Source organism: Falco punctatus, assembly GCF_963210335.1.
Source record: "Falco punctatus genome assembly, chromosome: 3".
NCBI classification, from domain to species: Eukaryota; Metazoa; Chordata; class Aves; order Falconiformes; family Falconidae; genus Falco; species Falco punctatus.
The window spans coordinates 115,245,106-115,271,769 of NC_137582.1; the positions used below are offsets into that span (position 1 = coordinate 115,245,106).

General features: G+C 50.7%; 1 protein-coding gene across 6 annotated transcripts in view; it reads right to left on the reverse strand.

The window, feature by feature from the left end:
• The window catches only part of ARID1A (AT-rich interaction domain 1A), an 83,925-nt gene that overhangs the window by 3,565 nt on the left and 53,696 nt on the right, over positions 1–26,664 (reverse strand). For 5 of the 6 annotated variants that reach the window (XM_080378748.1, XM_080378747.1, XM_080378749.1 and 2 more), the window contains 15 exons: positions 16,185–16,425; positions 15,723–15,812; positions 14,841–15,008; positions 13,911–14,226; positions 12,526–12,671; positions 12,333–12,442; positions 9,038–9,247; positions 8,286–8,493; positions 4,394–4,526; positions 3,842–4,014; positions 3,515–3,665; positions 3,233–3,358; positions 3,026–3,122; positions 650–1,523; positions 218–348 (listed from right to left, as the gene is read on the reverse strand). In XM_080378748.1, the coding sequence (XP_080234874.1) occupies positions 218–348; positions 650–1,523; positions 3,026–3,122; positions 3,233–3,358; positions 3,515–3,665; positions 3,842–4,014; positions 4,394–4,526; positions 8,286–8,493; positions 9,038–9,247; positions 12,333–12,442; positions 12,526–12,671; positions 13,911–14,226; positions 14,841–15,008; positions 15,723–15,812; positions 16,185–16,425 (3,174 nt within the window). The remainder of the gene's footprint in view (positions 1–217; positions 349–649; positions 1,524–3,025; positions 3,123–3,232; positions 3,359–3,514; positions 3,666–3,841; positions 4,015–4,393; positions 4,527–8,285; positions 8,494–9,037; positions 9,248–12,332; positions 12,443–12,525; positions 12,672–13,910; positions 14,227–14,840; positions 15,009–15,722; positions 15,813–16,184; positions 16,426–26,664) is intronic. The other variant, XM_080378745.1, reaches the window with a different exon arrangement.

Here is a 26,664-nt window from a genome sequence, read left to right on the forward strand (position 1 = left end):
CAGCTCGCCAGAGCGCACACACACTTGCACACCAACTAACGTGTAAATGACACGGGCCAGCAGGCCACCAGCGCGCAGCCACCCAGGCCCGGTGTGCTCCGTGGGGACGGGGACGCCTGGCCCCGCCAGGGCACGAGCTGCGTGTCGCCACCTCGCTGGCGGAAACCCTGTGAAACCAGCACTTCAAAGACCTGCACCGGAGAGCATCTGCACCCACCTGGCTGAGGTTGAAGGTCATTATGCTGTTGTCATCATAGAGCAGGATGTTTATGGTATCTAAGGCCCACGTACTTTCAGCTAGCAGCCCGGACTTCAGAGACATCATCACTCTCCAGGCTTCAGGAGTTCCTGTAACATAAACACATGATACTTCCAGCTCCTGCAGTTTAAAAACAAAAAGGAGATATTTGATACTGCTTTTTGGACCCAGGAAGAGCAGAGCCTGTTTGAGATGACGTACAGATTGTATAGACCAGCGATCTTTCCACAGACAACGCCAAAACGATGTCTGAAAACACAACTAACCTGCAAAAACGTAATTCTTTCCAAGCCAGCAGATCCCTCCCACTCGGCAGTGCTGTACCAAAGGGTAACGGCAGCATCCACCCCCTTGACAGGCACAAGCAGAAAAGTGGGAATATCCTCTTACCTATATCTTTTGCTGTCAGCCGTCTTCTCTGCTTCAACACAGGTTGCGTAGCTTCTACTGATCCCGGAGGGAAGGTGATGTCTCGTCGGATCATGGGAGGCTGTACAGCTGCTGGTGTTATGTGCGAGGCGGGGACCGGCGGTCCTGCCTTCTGCATTTTCATCCCCGAGTGCAGGAATGGAGATTTACTGGGAGAAGTGCGATTCTCCAGAGGTCTGGGCAGAGGTGCTGGGCTGGATACCTGAGGAATGTGATTCTGCATGCTAGGGGGGGTCTGGTAGTTAGACTGGGGGGGCCTAGTCATTGGGGGCACGGGGGCAGAGGGACCATAGGGAGGTTGCCGGTTCCCGTGGGAAGGCCATGGTCCCTCATGGTTGACCCTCTGGTCTGAATGCAGAATTTCATCTGTTCGAGTCACTCCGTGATAGGCAGGCCCCTGGGGCGCAGAGCCAGTGCTCTGCCGGTTCGGATAGCTGTACCCTATTTCGTTGCGCCCTTGCCACATGGCGCCTTGCTGCGGGCCCTCTGGAGCAGACTGGATGGGACCACCCATCATCTGAGGAGGCATGTTCTGCTGAGCATTGGAGCCTGGGGGAGCCGAGACCCTGTCTCTGCCAAATTGGAATGGGAACTGGTTCTGCGGCCCTCCGGCGGATCGGCGGTCAGCAGCAGGGTAGGTACTCCCATACTGGTTATACAGGTCCTGCTGCGGCGAGGGCTGTGCGCTTTGCTGCTGGCTCGGCTGCTGGCTCTGTGCTGGGGGCAGCTGCTGCTGCGCCTGCCCCTGCCCGGCGCTGTACGGCACGTTGTACATCTCCCCTTCGTGTCGCTTGGCGGGCGGGCCGTAGCTGCCATCCATCGGTCGCTTGTAATTCTACAGGGACAAGAAAGACATGGACAACGTGAGGTGATCTACTCGGAAAAGCCACCCAAACCTCAGCGGGCAGAGCTACTCAGAGCCAGAGGGTGCCCCTCAGCACGGCCTGGAAGAGGACAAGACTTGTCTCCCTGTTTGCCGTACCCAGGGTGAAGCTGGACCAGCCTTTCATTTTCACAAGCCAAGACCAATTCCTTGCGGCTGGCTGGGCAGTTTCCTTGTGGATTCTACAAGGGTGCCTTGGGGGAAAAGTCTGCCCACAGAAAGGAGCTTTCTGTAGAAAAGACTCAGTTCTACTAAACGTTCACCACAAACCACGCTGTGCACGGGTACTAGTTTCCTTTCACATCCAGGAATTTTATTAGACCCTGTTTCTCTTGTATTTCCCGGAAAAGGCAGGTTTCTGCTGCATCAAACGAGATGCATTAAAAACTGTTGTTTTCAGCTGTTGTTAAACTTCCTGCTTCTTCCTTTGCTGTAGATCTCAAAACACATCGCTGAGAGGAGCAAGAGCTATTCTCCCCTGCGCTTTTTTTAAGTGCAAATGGAGAAAACAGTCAATTGCTGAGACAAAATGAAAATCCAAGATCCCTCTTGCCTCCGAAGGGCTGTGCTCTAGCTGCTATACAGTCTGTTCAGAAGCTCCATGGTCATGACTGGCTTCAGATGGAGCTCTAGGGCTTCAAAGATGACAAGTACCAGAGTAACTCGAACTCTTGGCTCCGAGCCCCATGGCTCTGGTTGCAGAGCCAAACTGCAGAGCAATTGGAATTATTCTTAGCACAGCTCAGCGAGTGCCCTCTCTATAGTCTCCTAAACCAGAGGACTCAAAATTATCAGGAAAACATTATGGGTCCTGGCACTGACTCAAAGAGCAAGCCATATATAAAGATTAAGGAAACAGATATATGTTCATTCAAACTCTGTCCTTAAACAAACCTGATGGTTTTGAGAACAGGGAGCAGGAGGTAGCCGAGGAGCAGGGGGCTGAAGCCTTTGCCTGCAGGCTCAGCAAGACAAAGGCACAAAAAAACCCCAACCCTGGGTTCTGCAGAATGATCCACCTGCAACAGCTCCCCAGAATGATCAAGGACTTCCTCTGAACAAACTTATCCGACCACTTGGACCAAAAGTGTTACAGAAACACGATGGGATTCAGAAAGTTCCAGAGGGGCAGAGAAGCCCAGTAAAGCTTCCTCATCTCCTGCTGCCTGACCAAGTGTGCACGTCTGCAAACTACACAACCGCCATTCTAAGAATATTGTTTTGCTGATGCAACACTGGAAATGCCAATTAAAAATTTTATTTTTTTTTAGTTAGTTTAAATAATTTGAAAACTAGGGGGAAAAAAAAAAAAGCACCTGTATAAGGTACTTCATTCTACACATTCATAAAGCAAACACACAGCCCAGAGCATTGTCATCCTCCCCTTTTCACATGTTTCAGAGAGAAAATTCTTCTGTCTCTCAGTCAAACAATCAAACTTTCAGGTAACTTACCTGCTGTTGCTGTTGATACATGGTAGTTTGCTGGCTAGGGAAGGGGCTGCCCGAGGATGTGCCTTGAGTGGAGAATTGATTGCCATAGGAATCATGTCTGGAGAAGAAATAGATGCGTTACTTGTCTGATCAGATGCATGCTTCACTGTCCCAGCCTCAGAGCTCTCTAACCGGGAAGAGCGGTTTGTGGCAACACCCTGCACAGACCTTTGCTGCTGCTGCTGCGGGTAGCGGCTGGGAGAGTACATCCCCGATTCAGGGGTGGAAGGCATGATGTTTGGCTGCGGCGTTCCGGTTGCTAAGTTGCCCTCAGGTCCCATGCCGGGCTCCGTCCTACATGGAAACAAAGAGGAAAACCCCACACGTCCGCTTAAATTCACCCTTGGTCCTCAAATGGAAAAGGATGCTCAGCGAAGTCGTGGTAGTGGAGACAGGAATCATTTCACATGAGCCAAGCAAACCAGGATCTCACCAGGTTCAAGTACCCACCTCACCCTGTCGTAAGGACCTCCGTAGGAATAGTGTTGCCGCTGTCCCATGGCCATGTTACCCATCCCTGGACCTGCAGCACGATTGTAAGGGTCACCCATACCACTGTTGGGGCCCTGCCCTGAGGACATGAAGGGATCGCTTCCTGGAGCTGAAATATTGAAAGAAAGATCAATAAATGTTGTCTACCTCTGCCTTAGAAAGATACATCCCATCTCCCAGGGAAAAAGGGCAAGCAGAAGGTCTCCTACAGCACATTCCAGCATACGGCCAGATACAGGGATTAGTGCTCAAGGAGCAAAGGGAGAGCGCACAAGGACTTCTCACCTTTCCTCATACTGCTGTAAGGATCTTTATTTGGCTCATAAGACATGCGACCCATCATGTCGGAGGTATTCATGCTGGGCTGGTACCCTGGATTTGGAGTCATGGAGTTCCGTTTCTGGAACGCAGGATCACTACCATCTGCAAAGGCATCCTGAAGGCCCACTGAGTTACTCCTGATTCAAAAAAAACCAAAACAACCCACAAACACAAGATTATAGAAGTCCATGATGCTCCTCATGATACTTTTCTCCACATATTTGCCTCTCAGGTGCTGCTATCCCCTACAAGGGCCACAGCCACACTCCTCCAACAGAGCTGTGAAGAACTGCCCTTCTACAACACTGTCCTCAAGACCAACCCCAAAAGTAATGATTATTCACCCACAGATGCAGAGTCAACAACGCTGCTGTGCGCCGTTAACAGAGGAGCGATGCCACAGAGCCCCACCGAACAGGTATCAAGCCTCCTGCCATCTGTACTAACGACCCAGAAGTGACCTGACATTCACAGCTTGCATCCAGCACAGCAGCAGAGGGTGCGATGCTTTCGTACCTGATGCCTGGCAGAGGGGGCATCTGACTGTGTGGCGTCGACGCTGGAGTTGGTGGCTTCAAGTCTCCTCCTTCTGCCATGGAGCTGCTGGTGGACTGAGGTGTCTGAGGACCCTGCATTGAGCCTGAACCCGCTGCAAGAACAGAAACGTGGCGTAAGCAGCTTGGCACCCTACAGATGCGACCCAGAACATCAGCCTTGAGAACAGAGAGCAAGAGTCCTTCAAGAAAGAGACAGATGAAATATGGCCAAAAAAGCACAAGGAGCTTGACATCTCAAGGACATACTGGGCCAGGCTTCCCAGAAGAACCACGTACAGTAATCTAAAGCTGAGAGGACATTTTGATCATGCCTTCATTCTTAACCACATTCCCTCTCGTATGCCGTGCCACCGCTGCGGCACTGTGTTGTGTTGCCCAAGCTATCCAGCTTCAAAGGCTGGTGCTTCCCACACAGCCGGGAATACAGTGCTTCTCGCCAAGCAACAACCACGGACCCATCACCTTCACGCTCTTTTCAGCCCAGAAAGAAGGTGGGTTTGAGCCTTCTCCTGGAAGCCTCACAACCTGCCTAGCGATGGAAACTCCAGCACGTTGGCTGCAGTCACCAAGTGACTCTGAACAAGGCTCCTCTGTCTGCTCTGCCCTTCGAGAGGGGTTAATTCATGCAGGTTAATGCAAGCACCACTCCCAAGGATTCCTGGAACAGGGAATGCCGGAGATGCCGGATCTTTCACTGAATGACAAAACCCGTCCAGCAAGTTCCCTGGCTCTTAGGGGTTGCTTTACGCTACAGTAAGCTTTCATCAAGAATCCCAGACTGGCATGTGCAATCCAGCTGTGCCGCCAGCTCCAGGAGCTCTCCTCTGCCCTGGATCGCTCTGACAGCGTCAGCTCTCAGGTTCATATGCTCCTCGCAGCTGGCAAGAGCTGAACTCTTAATTAATGTTTCCATTAGTTACCATCCCCAGCACCCGATATCCCTCAGCTTCAGCCCTGCTGGTTGATGAGTCATTTCAGCTATTCATTAAAATCCTCCGAGGTCACGTCCAGGGCATGTTTGTTTACACCCCACCTTCCTGGCACCCTGTCCTCTCCTCCGCGACTCCCTCCCAGCCCGGGGAGGTCTCGGGAGAAGGAAGGGCAGAGGCAAGCTCAGCGGGGAGGCTCCATTGACGGGTCCTCCCCGCCGTTCTCCCTCCCGCGCCAGCCTCAGCACTGGTTCAGCTCCACTCGCTTCCCCCAGGAATTCGTCGCTCGGCTCAGTTTGTCACGCTGGCATCGGCAGGAAGAGGCCTGGAGACATTCCCTGCCTCGCTGCCATTTGGTGTTTGTCCCCACCCCCTGCCGTCCCTCCCACTCACAAATTTACACACAGTTGGAGCCGGGCCAGTTCCATGCTCTGGGAATTAAAACCCAACAGCAGGCTGATTACACCTCCCCGGGGACACGCCGCGCTTTGCGAGCGGGAACCCAAAAAGGTTTGCAGGAAACCCCCACCGAGTGCCCACGAGGCAATCCCCACTCTGGCCCTTCTCCCAGCACTTCTGGGGTTTTGGGTTATGAACACACACACCACGGCGACATCTCCGGCACCAAGAGCTCTACCTAGATGTCCCGCAAAAGAGACTGCCGATGCTCTGCAGCCTCCAAAAGTGCCTAATGAAGAACCGTGAGGCACGATTTGCAGCGTTCACAAAGTTACAACGTAGTTCCATTGACAGACCGGGCTGAAACGAAGTGGACGCCAACAGGTTATAAAGTCTGCAAGGAGAGCAAAGCACGTGTCCATGCAGGATGACAGAGCCCTTCACCCAAATGATGAGACTTCAGAACGCGCCCCTGTTGTCCAGGGCAGTTGTTCTCCGTAAGGGCGAGTTGTTGGGAGACAGCCCACCCTCCGCATGTGCAAGCCTGGAGGATGCTGCTTCAGCGCGTCCCTGGAAGGACGGTGCCCAGTGGCACTCAGTGCTCCTCTGAGGCTCTGAAGCCTGGGGCTGGGGTTAGGAGAGCGATTTGTGCCGTGCCCTACACCCTCAGCTCCTGCCCAACAAGAGAGAGGAAGAAAAGGAAAGTGAAAGAGGAGCACCAACACGTTGAGTGATACGGCTTAAAGGATCAGAGCAACCAACCATGCTCAGGGCTGCCTCTGCATACTCCTAGTCTGGAGTCAAACAAGTGGAGAGCACAGTTTAAGTAGGGAATACAACACTGTCCTCTCGCAGTAGGAACCAAACCTGTGGACCAAGCCAGCAGAGCTGCACAGCCATGCAGAGCGTGGGACCGCAGCCCTGCGTGTTCCTCTCACCGATGTGCTGAAGGCAAAGACCACCTGTGCCGCAGCCCAGGGGGCAACTGGTGACCTTCACACTCCACCCTATCAGCTAAACCAAAATAAAAATCAACGCACCATCTAATCCCTTCTGACAGGCACCTAGCGCTACAAGAAGTTTTAAGTGGCTTCCTCGAAGTCTCAGCCTTCGCCAAATAAACTCCAAATGCTCTTAACATCTTTGTTCTGCTGCCTAGTATCTCAGGGGAGCAAGAAAGAGGTTTTGGAAAGAAAGTGGGGATAGATTTGTGGTCTGGTTTAAGTGGAACTCAGACACCACTTCAGACAGAAGTTTAGTCTAATGACACAAAAGTTGCTTTCTCTTGCAGAAGACACCAGGGCTGAAGCTACACTGGGACAGGTTTCCTGGCTGGTGAAAAGACAAAGATTTAGTTCTTTAAAAACCCAGAATATTCGGACAAGCATGCTGTCGATCAAGGGCTTAGCAGGGCTGAGACACAACTGCAGTACAATCAAAAAAGGGTTCGTTATTCCACTCCTCAGGAGCTAGACCAAGATGATGCCAGGTTTCAGAACCAAAAAGGCATTTTTTGCAAACATTACAAAAACTTCAAAGCAGACAAAGTTTTTATTTCACCTACATGAACAGGCTCCTGACCAGAAAAAGCATCTGAAGGTTTTACTTAGAAGACAAACTGGAAAACTCAAGTGTAAAGGGTTGGCAAGTTCAGCTGCAAATTCAAGCAATGAACTCAATGCAAACGAGACAGAAGCGATCAGACTTTCCGAAGACGAAAGAGTACAGCATGCACTGTGTCCTGGTTTCAGCTGGGATGTTTTCTCCTTTTTTTTTCTTTCTTTCTTTTTATTTCATAAATCTGAATTGAACACTATGCTTAAGCATTCAGAAACTGGAGCACCCCATCAAATTTGAAACAACAGACGTTCATTTTAAAGGGCTTGATTTCCAGAGCATCCAACTTGTAATAGGCTTACAATGCACCCTGTGCATTGAAACCAGAGAAAACAAAGCCTCAGAAAGTTCTCGCTGTCTCCTGCTGAAGACAGAAAGAAGTAATTCACGAGGAAGATGAGTGCACACCCACATTAAGCAGTTACTCCCAGAAGGTAACACTTGCATAGGCAAAACAAGCCCCAGTTTTCTAGCAAGTTCCCAAAGCTAAGCAGTAGCAACAAGGGCTGCTGTTAAAATACGCCAAGATCACCTTGTGGGGTTAACTCCAGACTTCCCTCTCCACCAGATCCTCACAAGGCAGCGAGGTACTAGCAGGTACAGAGCTCGGTGTGTATGGGGGTGTCTGTATTTTTAGGTTTTCCTTTTTCTTCAACTTAGTATAGAGGTGGGACACACAAAACCTAAACTATCCCAAGCGGCTTCACTTATTCCCAGTATCATTCACACCCACATTACAGAAGTATTTAATCTACACAACCAGAGAACAGCCAGTTAGAAACAGACACGGGCTTTGGGGAAGTTTGGAACTAGTCTGGCCCACAGCACGTGGAGGTGGGTGTACGGTGCCAGAGATCCCCCGGCTCCAACACGCAGCGCACACCGTAAACCGGTGGCTCAACTCACCTGGAGATGGCGGTTGGATCTTGGTCTGAGACTTCTTTGAATCAGCAGCTGCAAAGATATCTGGAGGGGGGTCTTCACCTCGCTCAATCTTGCACTCAAAGGCATAGAGACACTGGATGTACTGCTTCTTCAAAGAACTAGCTGCACTGCTGGACGTGCCTACATTGAGATTTGTGGCCAACTCGCGCCATTTCTTGTTTTTGTTGACCTGCACAACAAAACAAGAAGCTCTAACTCAACATCCCAGCTACTTTTCCTCCCAAGAAGTTTTCTGGGGAGGAACCAACGCTCCGCAGCTAACACAAAGGATGCAATAAGGGCTAAGCAGAGCAGTGAATTAGTTCAAAAACCAGTTCAAAACTGGTCAAAAATTAGTAAACTGTCTTCCTCACCTACAGCACACTTTTCAAACAGGGACAGTTTGCTAATCAAATTAGCCGTGAGGTCAGTTGACAGCCTGATGCAACGACAAAGACTGTGTCACCAATCTTTGCACTGGGCAAAGCAGAGGAAAAAAAAGCCCCTGGATCCCCCCCCAGGCTGTTCTCCAACCAGACAGTGGGAGAGCAGACGTGTGGCTTCACTACCAGGATGCTGGGTTACCTAAGCATGATTTTTAAGAAATAAATAGGAAATAAACACAGCTAAAGGAAAAGTCACGGCTTACACTTAGGTACAAAGCTAACTCTGAATTGTCTTGCCTGTCGGCCCCGAATACACACATGCGGTCGCCACCGGTGGTGGGCACTCACCTGAGTCAATCCTCCGATCTCCTTCACAGAGATGTAGAGCCTGTAGAGGTCCAAGGGTTTCCTGCCCACCGCTGGGAGGTTTGTCATGCCCATGGCCTTCTCCTCAGTGAAGGCCAGGTAACGATCCACCCAGATCTTCCTCTCCGGCTCGCCACCCAGCTCATAGAGTTTGGTGATCTTCTCGTTGGTTGTAGTAGAGGAACTGGACTTCTAGGAGAAGGAGAGAGAGATCAGGACTGAGCAGCACAAAAGCAGCCAGGTCACAGCTGAGATGGTTTCAAAAAAGCACTTAGGTAAGAGTTCAGTCCTGCTGTTATATTGCTTTATATTATTTATATATATTTATAACAGCTATATATTAGACCTCTGCTCATCTCAGACCAACATCGGGCAAGTACTGCTTAACAAAAGGTATCGCAAAACCAGCTGCTACTCAGGGAATTCACAGAATATGTATTTTTAAAAGCAAAAAGGTTTCAGGAATGCTAAAGAAACCAAACCATCCTCAAAGAGACTTTGCAGAGAGCCATCTCTGAGAGATGCTTTGTGGGCTTATTTGCTAAATATGTGAGAAAACATCACATTCAACTGCACATGAGATTCTCCATGGCTGCTGCACTCTGCCAGGGTGAATACTGCTCTCTGGTTACTCTCTTCTCTTACCCAAACGGTAGATGCCAGGTTAAACTGACACTAAACACTGAAAAGGAATAAAAATGAACACGCCTCAAGGAAAAATAAAGACCAGAGACACCTGTTTGACAAATGTGTGGTCCCCCCCAAAGACCATCTCTCTTCCCTTGCCTATTCACTGACAAGTGCAGAAATGTCCGGCTACCCAGAGGCGACGCGAGCTCCCGTACTGGTTTGCTACCACTGGTGTATCAGGATCCAGGAAGGCATCACCAGAATTTGGAAAACAGGTTTACAATTACGAAGTACAAGTATCACACACTAGTTCCTACACATCTGGTTCAGTGAATTGTCCCGGTGTCTACTTAAGAGGCAAAACCTGAGGTCCTGCCTCGTGCCTTGCTTCCTCCAAGTCTTCTGGTGTAACGCATGACCGTGTTATTTTGTCTTTCACCCCCTGGATCACATACACTTGGAGTAAAGGCAGGAACGATGATGTTCTAGATGAGCCCCTGTGCCCAAGGCTGTGTGTATTCGTTAGCACATGAGATAATCCTCAAACAGCGCAGACCAAGAGGACAGAACAACCCTTATTTGTAGCTTCTGGCATCTCCCAGCCCACGAGCATTCAAGTCCTTGTTTGTCATAAATAGGCAGATGCCAGAACACATGAGCAGAAGTAAGAGATCCTCTGAGTCTTCCTGCAGACCGCTGGTGGTACACGTACCAAACTCGCAGAGCATTTATTTTCCTTCAAGTAGCAAAAGAGGAGACTACAGGCTCAGAAGCTGCTTTTTTGGTGGTTCTTTTGAAACTGGTAGCAGTAATGCAAAGAAAAACACTCCCTGGAGAACTTGTTTGCCTCCCTCTTCTGGCTTTAGTACAGGATTAGTAAGAGATTTGTTTGTGAAACAACTGTAACACTTTAGTGTACCACCTCCCAGCCGAGAGGTGATAACTGACTAGCTCCAAGCCTACACCAGAAGCACACTCAGGTTTGTTTACACTTCTTTTGGCAGTTTCACTGTGGCAGGTGATAATTCCTAATAGTAAATTGTTTTGCAAGTGAAATTGATTACTCCCAAAGGACTGGGAAACGCTCCCCTTCATTTATGAACAGTTTATGAATCCCAGAAATAAAACCCTCAGTTGTTTGAATTCTCCTGATAAAGCACAGAATCACAGAAGGGTTTGGGTTGGAAGGGACCTTCAAGCCCACCCAGTTGCAGCCCCCTGCCCCGGGCAGGGACACCCCCCACCAGCCCAAGGTGCTCCCAGCCCCGTCCAGCCTGGCCTTGGGCAATGCCAGGGACGGGGCACCCACAGCTGCTCGGGGCAGCCTGGGCCAGCGCCTCAGCACCCTCACAGGGAAGAATTTATCCCCAGTATCTCATCTAAATCTACCCTCTTTCAGTGTAAAGCCACCCCCCCCTCATCCTGTCGCTACAGGCACCTGTAAAAAGCCCCTCTCCAGCTTTCTTGTCGGCTGCTTTAGGTACTGGAAGCTGCTCAAAGGTCTCCCCGGAGGTTTCCCCGCCCCAGGCTGGACAGCCCCACTGCCAGCCCGCCCGCACAGGAGCGATGCTCCAGCCCTCTGAGCATCCTCGTGGCCTCTGGCCCCGCTCCAGTGGCTCCGTGTCCTTACGCTGGGGCCCAGAGCTGGACCCAGCGCTGCAGGGGGGTCTCACCAGAGCGGGGCAGAGGGGCAGAATCCCCTCCCTCCAGCTGCCGGCCACGCCACTGGGGATGCAGCCCAGGGCACGGGTGGCTTGCTGGGCTGCCAGCCCACGCTGCCGGGCCAGGCTGAGCTCATCCACCAGCTCCCCCAAGTCCTCCTCAGGGCTGCTCTCAATCCATTCTCTTGAATTCTCCTCTTGGAACTACTGGCACAGTTAAAGCACAGCCAGGGCTGGACCCATCAAGCATAACTCGCGTTGAATCTGAGCACTTCCACTACACGGTCTTTACACTTCTGATTCAAGGAACAGTCTAACTGGCTACTCACAGGATCTGGACTTGGATAAGGCTGACCTAAAAGGTGCATCTGTCCAAGTACCTTCCCCCCTGTTAAGAAAAGCAAGGCTAGCCCACAACTGAAATAAGAACATATAAATGAGGTGTGCCAGACATCGGCTAGAAATTCTAGATAGAGGCTTGAACTTGGGAGTCAAACAAGGGAGGATGTGTGAATTCTGATCAGAAAAGTCCCTTTCCTGGCCTTACGGAGGGCTAGCAGGTCCCTGGAGTGGATGGGTGGCACAGTTCAGGCTCCTCAAGAACAGTTATTAACACACGTGGGTATTTAGTGGTTTATGGCAAAGATAGCCAGAGCCTCCTCTCACACACACACACACTCGAGCCTTACTTTAATTACACTCCAAAATGTAACACATCCCAAAAGAGCACACTCCACTCAACTTGCCGCACTCCTGAGTTAGAACCACGGCGGCAAGCAGTAGTGGGATCGTGTACTACAAGGATAACCATGCTAACGAGAGGTCTGTTCAGGGCAAGGAGGACAAATCCGACTGGGTTCCGACTGGGAACCACACTCACTACAAGGCAGACATGCTGTTCAACCCAAGTTAACATGCAGTGGCTTTATTTCCCTGGATGCTGAAGAGGGTGGGAGTCGTTAAAAACAAAACCCAAAACATTTTACCTTTGACTTGGATTCTGCTTTTGGTGCCCCATCTGCCTTATTGTTCATTTTAGTTGCAGGCGTTAATTTGACGTCCCCAAGACCCATCATTTCAGGGCTTGCTGCCATCCCTAGGGAGTTAAAAGAGGATCTTTAACACCGCTTTTCAACCCAGTACAATGAAATCAATGCCCAACAGTCAGCACTGGCTTACCTGCAGAGTTGTTAGCCATATTCCCACCCATCGGATAGGGTGGGCCCTGGGGGTTTATCATGCCAGCCATACTGTTAATTCCCTGCCCGTAAGGAGGTCCAGTGCCCATCATTCCCCCTTGATTCATGTTGGGATAACCAGGAGGCCTGGAGAAAGCAAAGAAGAAACAGCCGCTTACTCCAAACACTAAGTATTAAGATTTCGTCCTTCTAAGGAAGGAGGTTTGCCTAAAGAAACCTTCTGCACAAAGGAACCAGGGAAGGGACTTTCTCCAGCTCACTTTTCCAGCAAAAGAGCAAGGACGAGGTGCTCTTCTACGGCTTAACTACCCTGGAGCCCCCATTCTCAAAAGGAAAGGGGATGCAAACCATTTTGAAAGAGGGCCCTCAGCTCTGAACGTTTTCACCCTTAGTCTTGCCCTACTACATCCCCAAAGTGAACTTCCTTGCAGCTGTTAAGTTGCCTTTTTGGGGAAGAACCGCTCTGCAAACACTGCAGCCCTTTGCATTTAAGTGAGAATCTGTTATTTGCGCAGACAAACAGTGTTCCAGCCACATTCAACAATTCTTCTTCATCTCTTTCCTTTGTGCAACCCATACGAGCTATGTTAGCGTACGTGCATCAGAAAACCTCACAGACAACCGTTCCTCCAGCTTGTTCCTCAAGAGGTGAGGGTGTTGACGTCTGTACTGGTGTTTGGGAACCTGAGCTCTGGGCAGCAGATCGCAGGAGCAGCCCTTCAATGCCCAGGCAGACAACAAATATCTCCAACAGCTTTAGTGGGGGAACTTGATTTATAAGCAAGTTCATGGCTCTCATGGCATTCTGGCAGGCCACACACACCTATTCTGAGACGGGCAATAAAAACCAAACCCCAGCCACAGAAAATGGTTGGGAAGTTCAGTGCTGAATTCCAGCTCCCTTTCCCGCAGCTGCTCATCAAAGCCCTAAAAGGCAGAAGTTCGTCAGACTGGACAAGCGATGCCTGGGTTCAGACAAGTGCAGCTGGATGGCTGCCTGCTACATTTACGGGCTCTGCCACACACGCAGTGTCTTCGGAATCACTCACGTAATACAGACGACCAAAAAACCAAAAACAACGGAAGGGACCTCAGAGTTAAATAGATTTCACCTACAAATATTAAAAATTCCCTAAGCGCATCGTTAATGATGCATTCCCCCACACTGCCTCTCCGAGCTTTATGCACTGAACTTTCTTAACACTCAAAGACTGACCAAAAAGCCTCCGAGAAGGGCAAACCTTCTCAGAAGTGTACGGTCAGCGTTGCCCCAGATTTGGGTTACTCCACCCGCTGCTCTGAAACCCAGAGCTGACATGGGGAGGGGACCAACAGAGCCCAGGGGCAACCTCCCTCCTTCCTTACCTGTTCTGGATGGAGTTGGCAGCAGCGTGCATGGCGGCGGCGGCCGCTTCTTGTGCTTTACGATTCATGCCGCCCGGTGGGGGGCACATCCCTGTCCCCACCTGAGGTGGCATATTCGCCATGTTCGGTCCGTAAGGTCTGTTCCCCATGGCTGCGTGGCTCATCCTGCCGGGGGGAAGCCCGCTGTACGGTGGCACACCGGTCTGCCCGTGCATCTGGCTCCCTGCTCCCATGGGATTCATGCTTCCTCCCATTCCTGGACTGGGGTAGTTGGCATTGGACATAGCATTGTAGTTTGGCTGCCTGGGATAACCTCCTGAGGAGATAAAAAAAGGGGAAGACAACATCATTCAACTAGTTAGTTTATGAATCACCATAAGAATCTTCTATCAGCAAATATTTAAAGATCACTAACAGAGATGAGGGGGAGTGTTAACACCTCAACAAAAAGTCAAAGTACTTGGATATAAGCCACGTAAAATGTGTTTTGACATAGCCAAGTAACAACATCGATTCAAAAGCTGCCTGAAACTCTCCCAAACCTCAACTGAGCAAATCGAGCTAAATGGTCCAGGACAGGATGTAAAAAACTCATTAACCCTTTCCAAAACATAAACCAACTCAATTTTCTAGCTCTTCAAAGAGAACCAGCTCTTCTTCTGGATGCATGACCTACATCTTTTTAAATGAGGAGGAAGGATCCTACATTTAGCCGTACAACTAGCCCTGAAAGCGATGCAGTGTTTCGCCCGTCTCAGCACGAACCAAGCGCAGTTCCCCTCGGCTCACAAGGAACGCGCTCGTTTGTACTACCCACACGTGACGAAGGGACAAATAAAACAAGTTTATCAAAGACAAGATGTTACAACTGAGAAGCCTTTTGCATTTGCCGAGCTCAGTTCCCACCTCCAGGAGCTGACCGTGCCTCACCTTGAGGTCCGTACTGCCCACCCTGGGGTCCGTAGCTTCCCATGGAGTTCTGCTGGTACGGCCCCATTCCAGCGTGCATCTGTCCTCCAGAAGACTGACGGGGAGATAAGGCTGAGCCAGGCTGGGGTGAGCTGTACTGGGGCATCTGAGGATTCCTCTGCATGTAACCTGGTCACCCAGGGAGCGAAGCAGATGGTTACTAGTGCAAACTATCCAGAGGTGCCACTGGACACACATGTTCTTAGGTAACAGCAGCCCCCGGGACCCACTAACAAAAATCCTTTCAGCAACAGCCTAGACAGATTTTACAGTGGTTGCTATTAAGGAGCCGGTGTTATCTGCTAAGATAACGGATCCAATTTCCTGTTTTAACCAGAAAAAAAAAACCCCTCCTCAGTTTCACAGGAGTAGACAGCACGACTCTGCAGATCCTAGGGGCAGCTTCTTGGGTTTTGTTTGCCTGTTTGTTTTCTCAGGGTGACAACTATATACCTTCAGCCACAAGAACCAGAATTTTACGTGGATTTTCCCCCACACTAACCTTACTCTCCTAGGGGAAAAAGGCATGCAATGTTGTTGCAAGCACCCCTCGTTTTGAAGCTTAAGGTCATGGACCTTGGACAAGCCACATTTCACCCCAAACAGTGTCAAAAGCCAGAGAAAACACTTTACAAGCCAAAACACTAGGCTGGATGGAACATCAAGAGGCAAACCAACCAGCAACAGTTGAATTTACTGCAAAGCGCCTGAACATTTGCAGCTTATAAACCTGGGGTAGCTTTTAAATGCTATCTCACCACAGAATGCACACCATCAGGCCAGGTAATTTTTAGTTACATGTATAGCTTCACAATTACAAATCTTTTAACTCGTGTCACACACCTCGATCTTGCGCTATGCTTGACTGGTTCATGGAAGGATGCATGATACTGTCCGACTGGCCACTGGGCGGTCGGGGTGGCATCTGATTGCCTACACCGCAAAAAGGAGAGTGGTTCATTATGAAAATTGCATACCACAACACCCAGGACGCAAAGAGTATTAAATACCAGAACTCCAAACAACTTCAGGAGAAGGCTACGCTAGCCACGGCAAAGAAAAACAAAAGCAAGATCAGTCACATTAACCCAGCAAAATGACACTGCTGGTTTACCAGCCACCCCACTCATCTTACTGCATCCTTTAAGAGTTACAGACGTTTTAAACAAACAAACGAGATCACAGGACCTCAATAACCACGCAGTACCAGCGCCGGCCAGTTTCTCCCCACTGGCCATGGTGGCTTGCCCCCCAGCTGCACGAGGTAGCCCCACCAAGAGATGGGCACGTGCCCAGGCACGTTACCTGGTACTGCGGCAGGTGAAAGTGGACCAGAGCGGGACTGAGCAACACTAGCTGGAGATCCAACTGGGGATGGGGAGGGTCCTCTGATGCCTGGCAGGTGAGGAGAGGTATGTGGAGAGAAAGGAGACTGAGCTGGGTTACTCTGCTCTCCTTGACTGCTGGAAATCCCTGATGTGCTTACTCCAGGACTCAGGGCTCCTTCTGTACCCATGGGCAGATCATCTATTGAACCAGACAGGTCCTGCAATACACAGAGAAACAGATCAGGCAAAAATAAAAAAAATAAAAAAAAAAAAGACATGGGACTGTTCTCTCACGTACCGCTAAGAAAGAGTGCATTTCTCCCTCAGGCATACTACAAATAGAAATCAATGAACCCTGCTCCTGTTATTGCCAGTAACAAAGGCTGCTGCAGACGGAGGTAACCGCCAAATGCATCTTACCCTGCTGCCTGCCTCTGAACCCGAGAGTTCCCTAGCTGGTTTGCCAAGTGCTTGCTGATGGTCCAAACAACTCGCTCGTTTTCCTACTTGCTCCTTTCAGTTCACTTTAGAGGCGAGAAATTAAAGAATGCATCACCCATACACATAAAACGGCAAATAGAGGAGACAGTCCGTGTGATCATAGCTTGGAAGAGAAATGTGGCTCAGCCTCTGAAAGACAGAAAACTCCTGCCTCACCATAATTAATTCATAAACCTCATATGAGCTGGGAAACTACTCACTTGAGATGGATAAAAACAAACTAAACAGAGATTTAAAAGAAAACCATAAAATACTCTTCAGGGTTCCCACTTCCCTTTCTTCAAAGACAGCAAAAATTAGCAGTTACAGCCATCAGCCTGCAAAGTTCAGCTTTTCTTGAAGGCAAGGCTTCCTACCATATGCATCCACCCTGAAGAAGCAAAAAGCGCCTCCAAAAGTCAAAACCTCCAATGGCCACAGCAGCAACTGCAAAGGGCCAGCACCAAAAATCGGCTGCCAAGTCTGAAAAGCAGGGATGCTTCCAAGAAGATGATGCGCAGATCCAATATCGTTTGTATTGTGTTTTTGGGGTTTTTTTTGTACTGGCTGATTGATACCCAGGTGTACCAACCATTCAAGCTTGGCCTGGAGTAAATTTGTAAGTAAATTACTTACAAGACAGAGTAAGTGCTGGCACATTTGAGCAGAAAGCTGGGATGTTCCAGCTATTCCAGTGATTAGATAAAATCTCTTGCCAGAGATTCAGAGGATCCCAGCAGGTGGAGCAGACCAAAGCTTACCAGGACTTCACCTTGCCTTTCCAAGTCTTCCCGAGCAATCAGCCCTGGCTCAGGAGTGCTCCAGGCTGAGCCCTGAAGGCGTTTCAGATCAGCTCGCTCCGCACAGAGCCCAGCTGACCAGCACCGACAGAGCCGATCTCATTTCAAATGCCACGCCGAACGGCTGAGCCAACTGATCACTAACTTGGATGCCCAGGTCTCATTTACACCGCCTGGATGATGCCTTGTTTAGCAGCAGTTCAGGTAACGTTTTCCCAGCTCCGTGCAGCGCCAAAGGACCTCGGACACAAGATACCACACACTTATCAGCCTTCAGAAGCGAGCAAGGGCTCTATCGCTCCGCAACACCTGGCTGCCAGGTGATGGGTGACAAGGTTCTGACAGCACGTCCCCGTCATCTAAGCTGGAGAACAGTACGTCACCGCATCCTAGGAAGTAGAAAACTCGAGTTACGGAAGAATAAAAATAAGACCCAGCAGATATCCGAGCACCTCATCACACTTGTTGGACAATGACATTCAGAAGGACAAAGGGGAGAGCTGGGCACCGGCTGCGCTGCATTCCGCTGCCTGCTGCAGCAGGGCAATCTTCGCTCTGTTAACAGTGGGATTGGATCAAAATGCTTCTAACACGCTGGCAAACGCTGCGTTTGAGCTGGAAACGCCAGGCGCTTGGTGGGGTGGCTTTGGCACATAGCATGTCCTTCCTCCCATTGCTGTTTCTGTTTGAGAGAACGTTTCCTGCACACCAGCCTCAGAGGTACGTTTGGCTTACTGCTGAAGTATTATCTTCCCGAGGAGGAAAAAAAAAAAAAAAAAGAAAAAAAACCCAAACCACTTTATTTCAATGCAAACTAAAAAACTGCAGAAAAACCCTAAAAATAATGTCTAAGATCTCTTGCAATTTTCACTACCTTCCTACGGTAACATCAAAAGCGCTGCTCCTTGCTGCAGCTCCTTGGGTTTTCCCCCCCCCAACGGTGCTGGCAAACGCCACATTCCTACTGCAGAAACCATCTGAAGTGGAAGTAAAGGGAGAGTATTTCCAATGTCTTGCATCAAAAAAGCATTGACCAACACAAACAAGAGCAAACACTCGTCTTCCCGAGACTCACTGCAGCCGCCTCCAGCCACCGGCACAACACACGCACCCAGAGTCCCCTCTAGAGCCAGCGAAGGGATCAGGATGCCCAGAAGCCAACTCAGTCCAACCTAAAACTGGATGGAAATGCCGGTATTTCCCTTAAATGCATTCAGGTCCTTGTAGACTGAATCGTCAAATGCATCCAAGCACTATTTTCATCACCACTGACATGAAGCTAGAGACCCAAACCCTTTCCAGCTGTAAAACCCCAAGAGCCCGCGTGGGTCCAGCGTTTCGGAGCAGCCGAACCCCCACACCAGGGGAGCAAAGCCCACTGCTGCTCAGAGGAGAGATTTTTTTATGCCTAAAGGCAAAAAAGCACATTATAAATATACACCTGAGGCAAAATACTGGCACGAAAGGACAGATACAGAGCAAGCGTACGAGGAGAAACATGCAAGTTTCCTCCCTTTATCAGGGGTGTAAGGGACACGCAGAAGGTTTGCCCCCGGGATCCGAGGATATACTGCCTGCAACATTCACGTGTGAACTGGGCAGACTAAGAGGACAGGACTCGGCGGTGCCAGGCATGAAAATAACCTGCAAGACATAAAACAAAGCCACTTTCCAACAGTTTTTAACACGAACTCCTGAATAACTCAAGAACTAGCTTCCAAGCCAATGTCTTCGACCTTGCTGACGCACCAAAGCTTAACCTAAAGTACTGCCAGTCATTGAAAACACTCAGTTTTAATTAAGCAGGATAGCATAGGGCTGCTTTCGATGGGCGAACGAGGTCCCTCCGCGCCGCTGGCATGCCGTGATGGACCTCACCGCCGGGAAAAGCCAGCCTTTAGCTAGGAGGCTGCGGACCCGACCCCCAAATCATCACTTTAAATCAATGAAAAGCAAATTACAGATCAACCTTTCTGGGGTGTTAGGACACAAATTGAAACAGGACCATCAAAATCAAGTCACTCGTAAAGTGTTTTCTTTCGGAGAAATTTTATGGGTTTCGTAACATTCGGAGGTTTTATGAATTCCAACAATAAAAGTCATTTCCCAACGCTGCAGTGTTTTCTGGGCGCGTTCCTCAGCAGGACATTTCTCCAAAGGGAGACTCCTGCCAGGGGAAGGGGAGAAGGGGCTGGAATGCCGAAGCACAAGCAGCTCATCAGTAGGGAGCTGTTTTCCACCCACCAAATTATTTTCACAGGATGCTAACCATCAAGGCACAGAGCCTGGGGTTGGTTGTTGTTTTTTTTTTTATTATTATTTTATTTTTTTTTAACTAAACCTAAAGGATCCCCCAAGCTCTGACACCCCATTTCCTCCAGTGCACTACAAACCTGGGTGGGAAAAAAAAAAAAATAAAATATATCTCCATCTCTCTCCAGACCGTTTAAGGATGGCTGTAAAGAGAAGCCTTTAAAAAAAAAAAAAAACAAAAAACAAAAAACCTCGTTGATATAATGGAGACCTGCTGCCGTCAGCGGGTTCTGGATCGAGCCCAGGAGGAGAGGGGCCAGCAAGGTTTTATTTGCCTCCCGTGGAGCATCGGGAGGAGACCTGGAAAGGCACGGCAGCGCCGGGAGAAGGGCTCCCCCCTTCCCTCCTCCCGCCAATCGAGCCGAGACAGGAGGTGAGGCTCGACAGCAGTAACTCTGCCAACTTGAAGGAAACGTCAGGGTCTGGAGAATTTCCTCACGTGTTTCCAATGTGGTTGGTTTTTTTTGAGGTTTTTTTTTTGTTTTGGTTTGTTTTTTTTTTTTTTTTTTTAATGCATTTTATTGCTCATCTGCCATGCAGATCAAAAATGCTGGAGGGATTCCAACTATTTCGCACAGAATCTCACACTCCAGGCTGGCTGCAGCCCCAAAGCCTGAGTTTCTTCACTTGAAATACTGCCCAGTGTTATTTTGGGATGTGACCTGATAGCGGAAGCCCACGGGGACCCTGAAACGATAACCGTTCCAGCTGCGACTGGTTGCCCAAGCCTCACCGATGCCAGCACGGGTTTGTCAGTGCTGCTGACAAACAAGGGCTCAGCAGCTAACACCTCCTTTTTCACACCACAACAAACCCATGCCTGGAATCACACAATCTGGTACCCAAAGGAGGGGGCAGGGGAGTTCATCTCTCGCCAGGAAAAGGTTGCAAGTCCTGGCACGACCAACACCGGGTTAGTTGATGCTGGAAGCAGCAAGGTTTCTTTTATACGAAAGGAGGAACCACCATTTCGCCATCTGATACCAGCTCGTTTGTTAAACAAACATCAAGATGAAACAACATGAAATACTTCAGATCAAGGTAACGAAACCACAGAGGAGAAGAGATCCAAGGCTCCACTCTGGCCCATCCCACGGGTGGGGAAGAGCAGGAAGACTGACCAGAAAGCAAATGGATCTCTCTTTGCCGGGGACTGCAGCCTGGCTCTGCTGCTCCCCTGCCCGTCCCAGCCGCAGCGCACACAGGGAGCGGCGCCGTCAGGCTGCAAGGACCGTAGGCACAATCAGATCGCTAGATAGCACTCAAGGAAATTACGATCCAGAGACGAGCGTGTGGTAGAGCTTATGAATTCTGTAAGGCCAGTTGTCTCCATAAAGACACTTACAAGCAAGACCAGCCAAAACGGCCAAATTCATTCCCCAATTCTTTCTGAAAGGGAAAGAGCCTCTTCATCGCTTTTGACGAACTGAAAGACCTGCCCCCTCCTACGACAGCTTCTTTTCCACACTTTCAAGAACTATCAACACTTAAAAAATCACAAGCTTGTGCTTTCCTTCCCCTTTATTTCCACATCCAAAATACCTCAGTCCTCTCTACGACACAAGTGACGCAGCTGACGGGCAAGCCCGGATCTCCTGCTGTTTGGGGGAAATGGACGGACCCATTCCTCCTCCTGCAAGACAGCTGAACCCCGCATCTTCTGCTTCCCAAAGCGCTCCATCTCCTAACACAAAGCGGCCTGGAAACCTCACCGTGCTCCATTTACACCAGGTTTACAGATTCACATGACATCCAAGAAGGCACCTTGCAAAGCTGGCTTGGGATTTCCACAGAAGGGATGGAAGGGTCTGGAAAGGGCTCTGCAGCCTGCCACCGCCTTCCCATCACCTCCTGACCCCTTCCCCAGTGGAAACCAGGAGCTGGAGCTGAGGAACACAAGTTAAGCTACAGCAGCCATCCAGCAGATACTTTTCATCTAGACAGAGACGTGATCTACCATCTCCAAAGTTTTTTCTTGCTGACAAATCAAAGGGAACGGGAGTTCTCCAGTCTCCAAGCTGGTCTAGCCTACTGGAGGCACACTGGAAAGGGTCCACGCTCCCACAGTCCCTGCATCACCACCAGCTCGATTTCAACCACCCCGCTTTAAAATTCTGACCAAAAAAAACCCCACCAGCACGCGCCATCGCCACCATGAAACCCACCGAACACTGGCTCCAGCGCTGGCAGCAGCTGCAGGCTCGCTCGGCACCCGGGTGGGGAAAACACAAAGACCTTCCATCACCACAAAAAAACCCCCATCGCCACGCTCCAAAACCAAAGCAGATTTCCACGTCTTGCCCTACCCCAGAACCATACAAGTGGTCCTGGGGCAAGACCACCACCCCACTCACCCTGCTCTCCTACCATCAGCTGTGGCACAGGAGGTAACGAGTCCGTCTCCATGGCGCCAAAGGCACCTTCTGGGTGACCATTGTTCTTGGTGACCATTGTTCTTGGTGCATGTATGGGCTGGGCAAGAGGCAAGGGGGAGGAGGAGGAGGGATGCGTGTGGGATGTCTCTCCAATAAAACCTCTCGCCACATCTAGAATATTTCTGGAATTTAAAGTGAAGCAAAAGGTGCTGCCAACTAACACTCTGCTCTGTCTGCTCTGTACCCTGTCACGCTTTGGGAGGAGTGGGGTAAAATCCAAAAATATGTATTCTTAAGCTGCCAGTTTACCTGTTACTGATTTTGCAGTCATCCACGTGTGGGAAGCACGTTCATCCACATTCCCAAGCTACCCAAGATGACTAAAGACTAAGCAAATACAAGCAAAGCCTGGTGACACCAGTGGGGTCCCCTCGGCCGCATCCTCCACTGCCACACAGCTCTATCCTCTTACCCCTGAAAAGTTTGGGTTTAGTTTAACGGGGGATGGTGACTTTCTCCTGGCACAAGTACGCCCAGAAGGGAGAGTGCTGCCACGCCAGCACGAGCTGCACAGTTCGCTTCTGTATTTTATGAAAGCTTTTCAAGTTTATGGCCTTGCCTCTTCTCTTCTAATCCCCCCTCAAAATGGGACAAGATCAGCAATCAGAAGGAACCAAGGGATGCAATGAAACCACTAGATCTGGCCCCTCGGAACATCCCTGGAAGCTCAGCCTCTGACCTGAGCAAGGACCACACGTCAGTGACGAGAAACTCGACAGTTCCCAGGCGCTGCAGCAAGCTCCTTCAGAGAAAACCCCAAGGTCCTGGTTCCAAAACCAAGCGTGCAACAGGACCCTTGAGTCCCGTTACGTGCCACTTGCTCACCCAAGCAGTCCTTACCTAAAGGAAAAAAAACTGCTGGAATTTTACTACTTCAAGCGAAAAACACCTGCCCACTAAAACCAGGATGAGGAAGGTAACGCTACGGAGGCTTTCGCCTCTGCTAGGCAGAGTCCATATTCCCTTCTCTTAGGAGGAGTTTAAGCTGCTCTCAGGCATCAGCGCAGACAATTACAAACCTAAGATGGGGACTAGACCAGGCAGGAGAGATTTGTGCAGTTTCCTGGCTCAAAAAAAGAAGCTGAAAAGCTCATTCTTCCAGGCTGGCTTTAGACAAACTGGTAGAAGCTGCTGCTCTAGCTGCACTGCAGGAAAAAAGAGCATTCGGAAAGGCGGCTGTTGGGAGGAGGGGCTCAGCCTCGCACAAGAAATTTTACTCTGATTGTGAAAATAAGCTGCTGTTCTAATCCACCTCAGTAAATCGAGGTGAGTCCGGTCGTTTGGCAGAAAGCGGGTACGGAATAAAAAGGGAAGACGAGCGAGGGAAGCGCTGCTGGCTTTACTACATTCCTGCAACGGGGAGACCTTGCAAAACAGCCAGAGCTGCTACCGCAGCAGCCATTGATTTTTCAGAGGTCGATACTCCACTCCCACAGATCTACTCGGCAGGAGCTTTAATCACATCTACTGCTCCTACCCTGTGCCACCCCTCCTTCTTTTCCCCCTCCAAATAAAATTTTTAAAAATTAAAAAAAATTATATATAGATATATGGAGGGGGGGGCAAGGGGGCCTTCCTCCCCCTCCAAACACTGCACAGATGAACAAATTTCATATTCTCAGTCTTTGGAGACGAGCGACTCAGGAGCTGTAGTTGCAGTGCAAAGTATAGCAGGAGTAACCTGATTCATCCACAGAACAAGATGTCGCTGAAGGGAAAACCCACCATGTGGAAAGGCCAGCGTTCCCACTCGGGAGCGCAGGGTGCCGAGCTCTTCCACAGGACCCAGGAAATGCAGCAGCAAAACTCTCTAGAAGAGTTTCCATTTAACCCTTTGCGAGCTGCTCAGCTTCTAAAAAGTACTCCTGGGTTTCTCTGAGCATTGCTACAACACAAAGCACTCACAGCAGCAGTGGTAAACGCTGATATTTTACTTGATAGAGCAGCATCGCTTTAGCTACCGCCCAGTTGGGCTGGCCACCCACAGCAGTGTTGTCACGGGGAAGGATAAAACCTCCAGCTCCACCAGTAAGGTTAAAGTCGCAGGAAAGAAGCGGGAAGGAGCCCGGGCACAAGGCGCAATCGGAGGATGATGCAGGCATTGGGGATGCAGGGGCAGCGCTCCCAAAGGCTGGTTCGACATGATGCCCTGGGAAGGCAAGTGCCAGGACGGGTCTTGGGTGACAGACCCCAACCCATGTATTTTAACGAGCTTTTGTTTTCCTCCCAGAGGTCCTGAAGCGTTCTGCAGAGTGTGAAGCCAAAGTCCAGCTCGCACAAACCCCGCTGGAGGCAGGATGCCACCCGGGTACCACCAGCCGTAAGGATATTCCCGTTCCCAGCGGTGCTTCCTCTGGAAGGCGCTTTCCTGACTTCCATGTGTTCAATTTAGACTCCGAAGCATTTAGTCATCCCAGCATGTGACTGTGCCACCATGCCAACCGCACAGGTTCGGGTGGGCAAAGACACACAGGCAGAGGCAAGAGTCTGAAATAATTTTAAAAATTACCAAGGCCCCTGCTCAAGCCAATACTTTGGGGTTTACAGCAACTTGGCTCCTCGTATTCTCATCAGCCTCTTTGAAACAATTAAGAGTGACAGAATCTGTGTCTAAAAAAGCATTAGGAAGGAAGATTTTAGGAGAAAACAAGGTTTCTAAGGTATCAGGTATTTGCGAGTGGGGGGAATCTGGCAGACCTCTCATGGGAAAAAGCTGGAAGAAGCTGCCAGCTCCTTCCCAAAGCCCAGCACGCCTGCGGGGGGGGCAGTGACGGAGCGACTGAGCCCCCCGATGCTGCCCCCAAACCGCTCCCCATCAAGAACCTGTCTGCAGTGCCGCACTGTGCCCAGGCACCGCCGGTCAGGATGGGACAGGGAAACAGAAGGCACATGCGGGAAGCAGTGAGGAAATCCTCCTCTCGGCCTGGCTCGGAGCGTGAGCGTGCACGGGAGGAGGGAACATACCCACGGAAACCTGGCCCGGGCCAGACGGTGACCTACACCCAGTGCCACCCTCAGGGTCAGGGGGCCACAACAGCTGATTCCTAGAGATGTCACTTCTTGCCATTTCAGGAAATGCATTTTTTTTCCATTTTTTTTTTTTTTTTTTTAAATACAGGTTGCTGTTTTCCTCTGTAAGACTTGATGCAAAATTATCATAAAAGCCAATTATACAACTCCTGCTCCGATTACCCGGAGTGGTTTGAGATGACGGCGCCATGGAGCGGTGCGGGCAAAGCCCCTGGGAGCAGCGAGTGGAGGGACCCAGCCTGGGCTCCTGCCATGCCCCACGTCCAAGCACCACATGGAAACAGTTTTCTCCCTGGCATTTATGACCGCGCACCTCTCCAAGAGAAGTCAATCCAGCGTGCCAAAAGGACGTTAACAGGGAAACGGTGCCTGTAAACCCAACGCTCCGGTGCGGCAGCATTTCCGAACGCGTGCGGCGCCGTCAGCCGAAGTTCAACACCTTTACTTATCCCTCCAAGCGCTCCACGCGGAGGATGAAGGTCACCCCAACACGGCTGCTGCTCCCTGCCCGGTGCGGGACCGCAGGGAGGGTGACGTTGGGATGGAAAGGGGAGAGGATGGAGGTCAGTACGCCCGACATCGGAGAGGCTCCTGCACGTGCTGCAGGGTGTCCAAGGACACGAAGACAGCAGAGAGGGCAGGAGCACCAGTTTTCCCTGCCTTACGCCGAGGAGCTCCTGGGAGGGGCGTTCCCAAGCGTGGGGCACCTGGCGCGGTGGCACCGCACAGCTCTGGCACACGGAGCGGCTCCGTACCCGCAGGGGCTGTGTGTGACAGCGCACGGGCCATTGTTCGGGCTCCAAGAGGAGAAGCTGGTCATCCCACAGCAATTTCCCGATTCAACACTGACCCGCCTAGTCCCTCCGGCCATGCCCCGGAGAACAAGAGCCCGTCCTCTCCGGGGCGAGCCACTGCCTGCTCGCCTCGGCACGGTGGTCGCCGTCTCCTCTGTCAGCGGGGTCCGTAACTGCAATCGCTCCTAAGGAAAGGCAGGGCTGGGGGTCCGGCAGTCGGCGCGAGGCGTGCCGGCAGGAAGCGGAGCTGAGCTGCTGGCGACCAGAATAGAAACAGGAAACGCGCCCGGCACCGAGCGCGGCGCAGGCTCCCACCGAGGGGCTGTGGGTGGGGGGGCGAGGGCTCCCTGCAGCCCACAGCTGGCCCCGGCGATGGGCACGGGCTGGGGGGCTCTGTCCCAGGCACCGGCTGGGATCAGCTCCCTGCAAACCCCGAGGGGAAGGGGTGGGAGGAGAGGGAACTGCCACATGGACACGTAGCTAGGTAGCCCTGAGAAGCAGGTCAGTGGGGTGAAATATGTCACTGGAGTGGCTGGAAGATTAGGGTAGCCGTGTGAGCAGCGCTGCATGCTCTCCACTACTAGCAAAACACAAAAATTGAATTA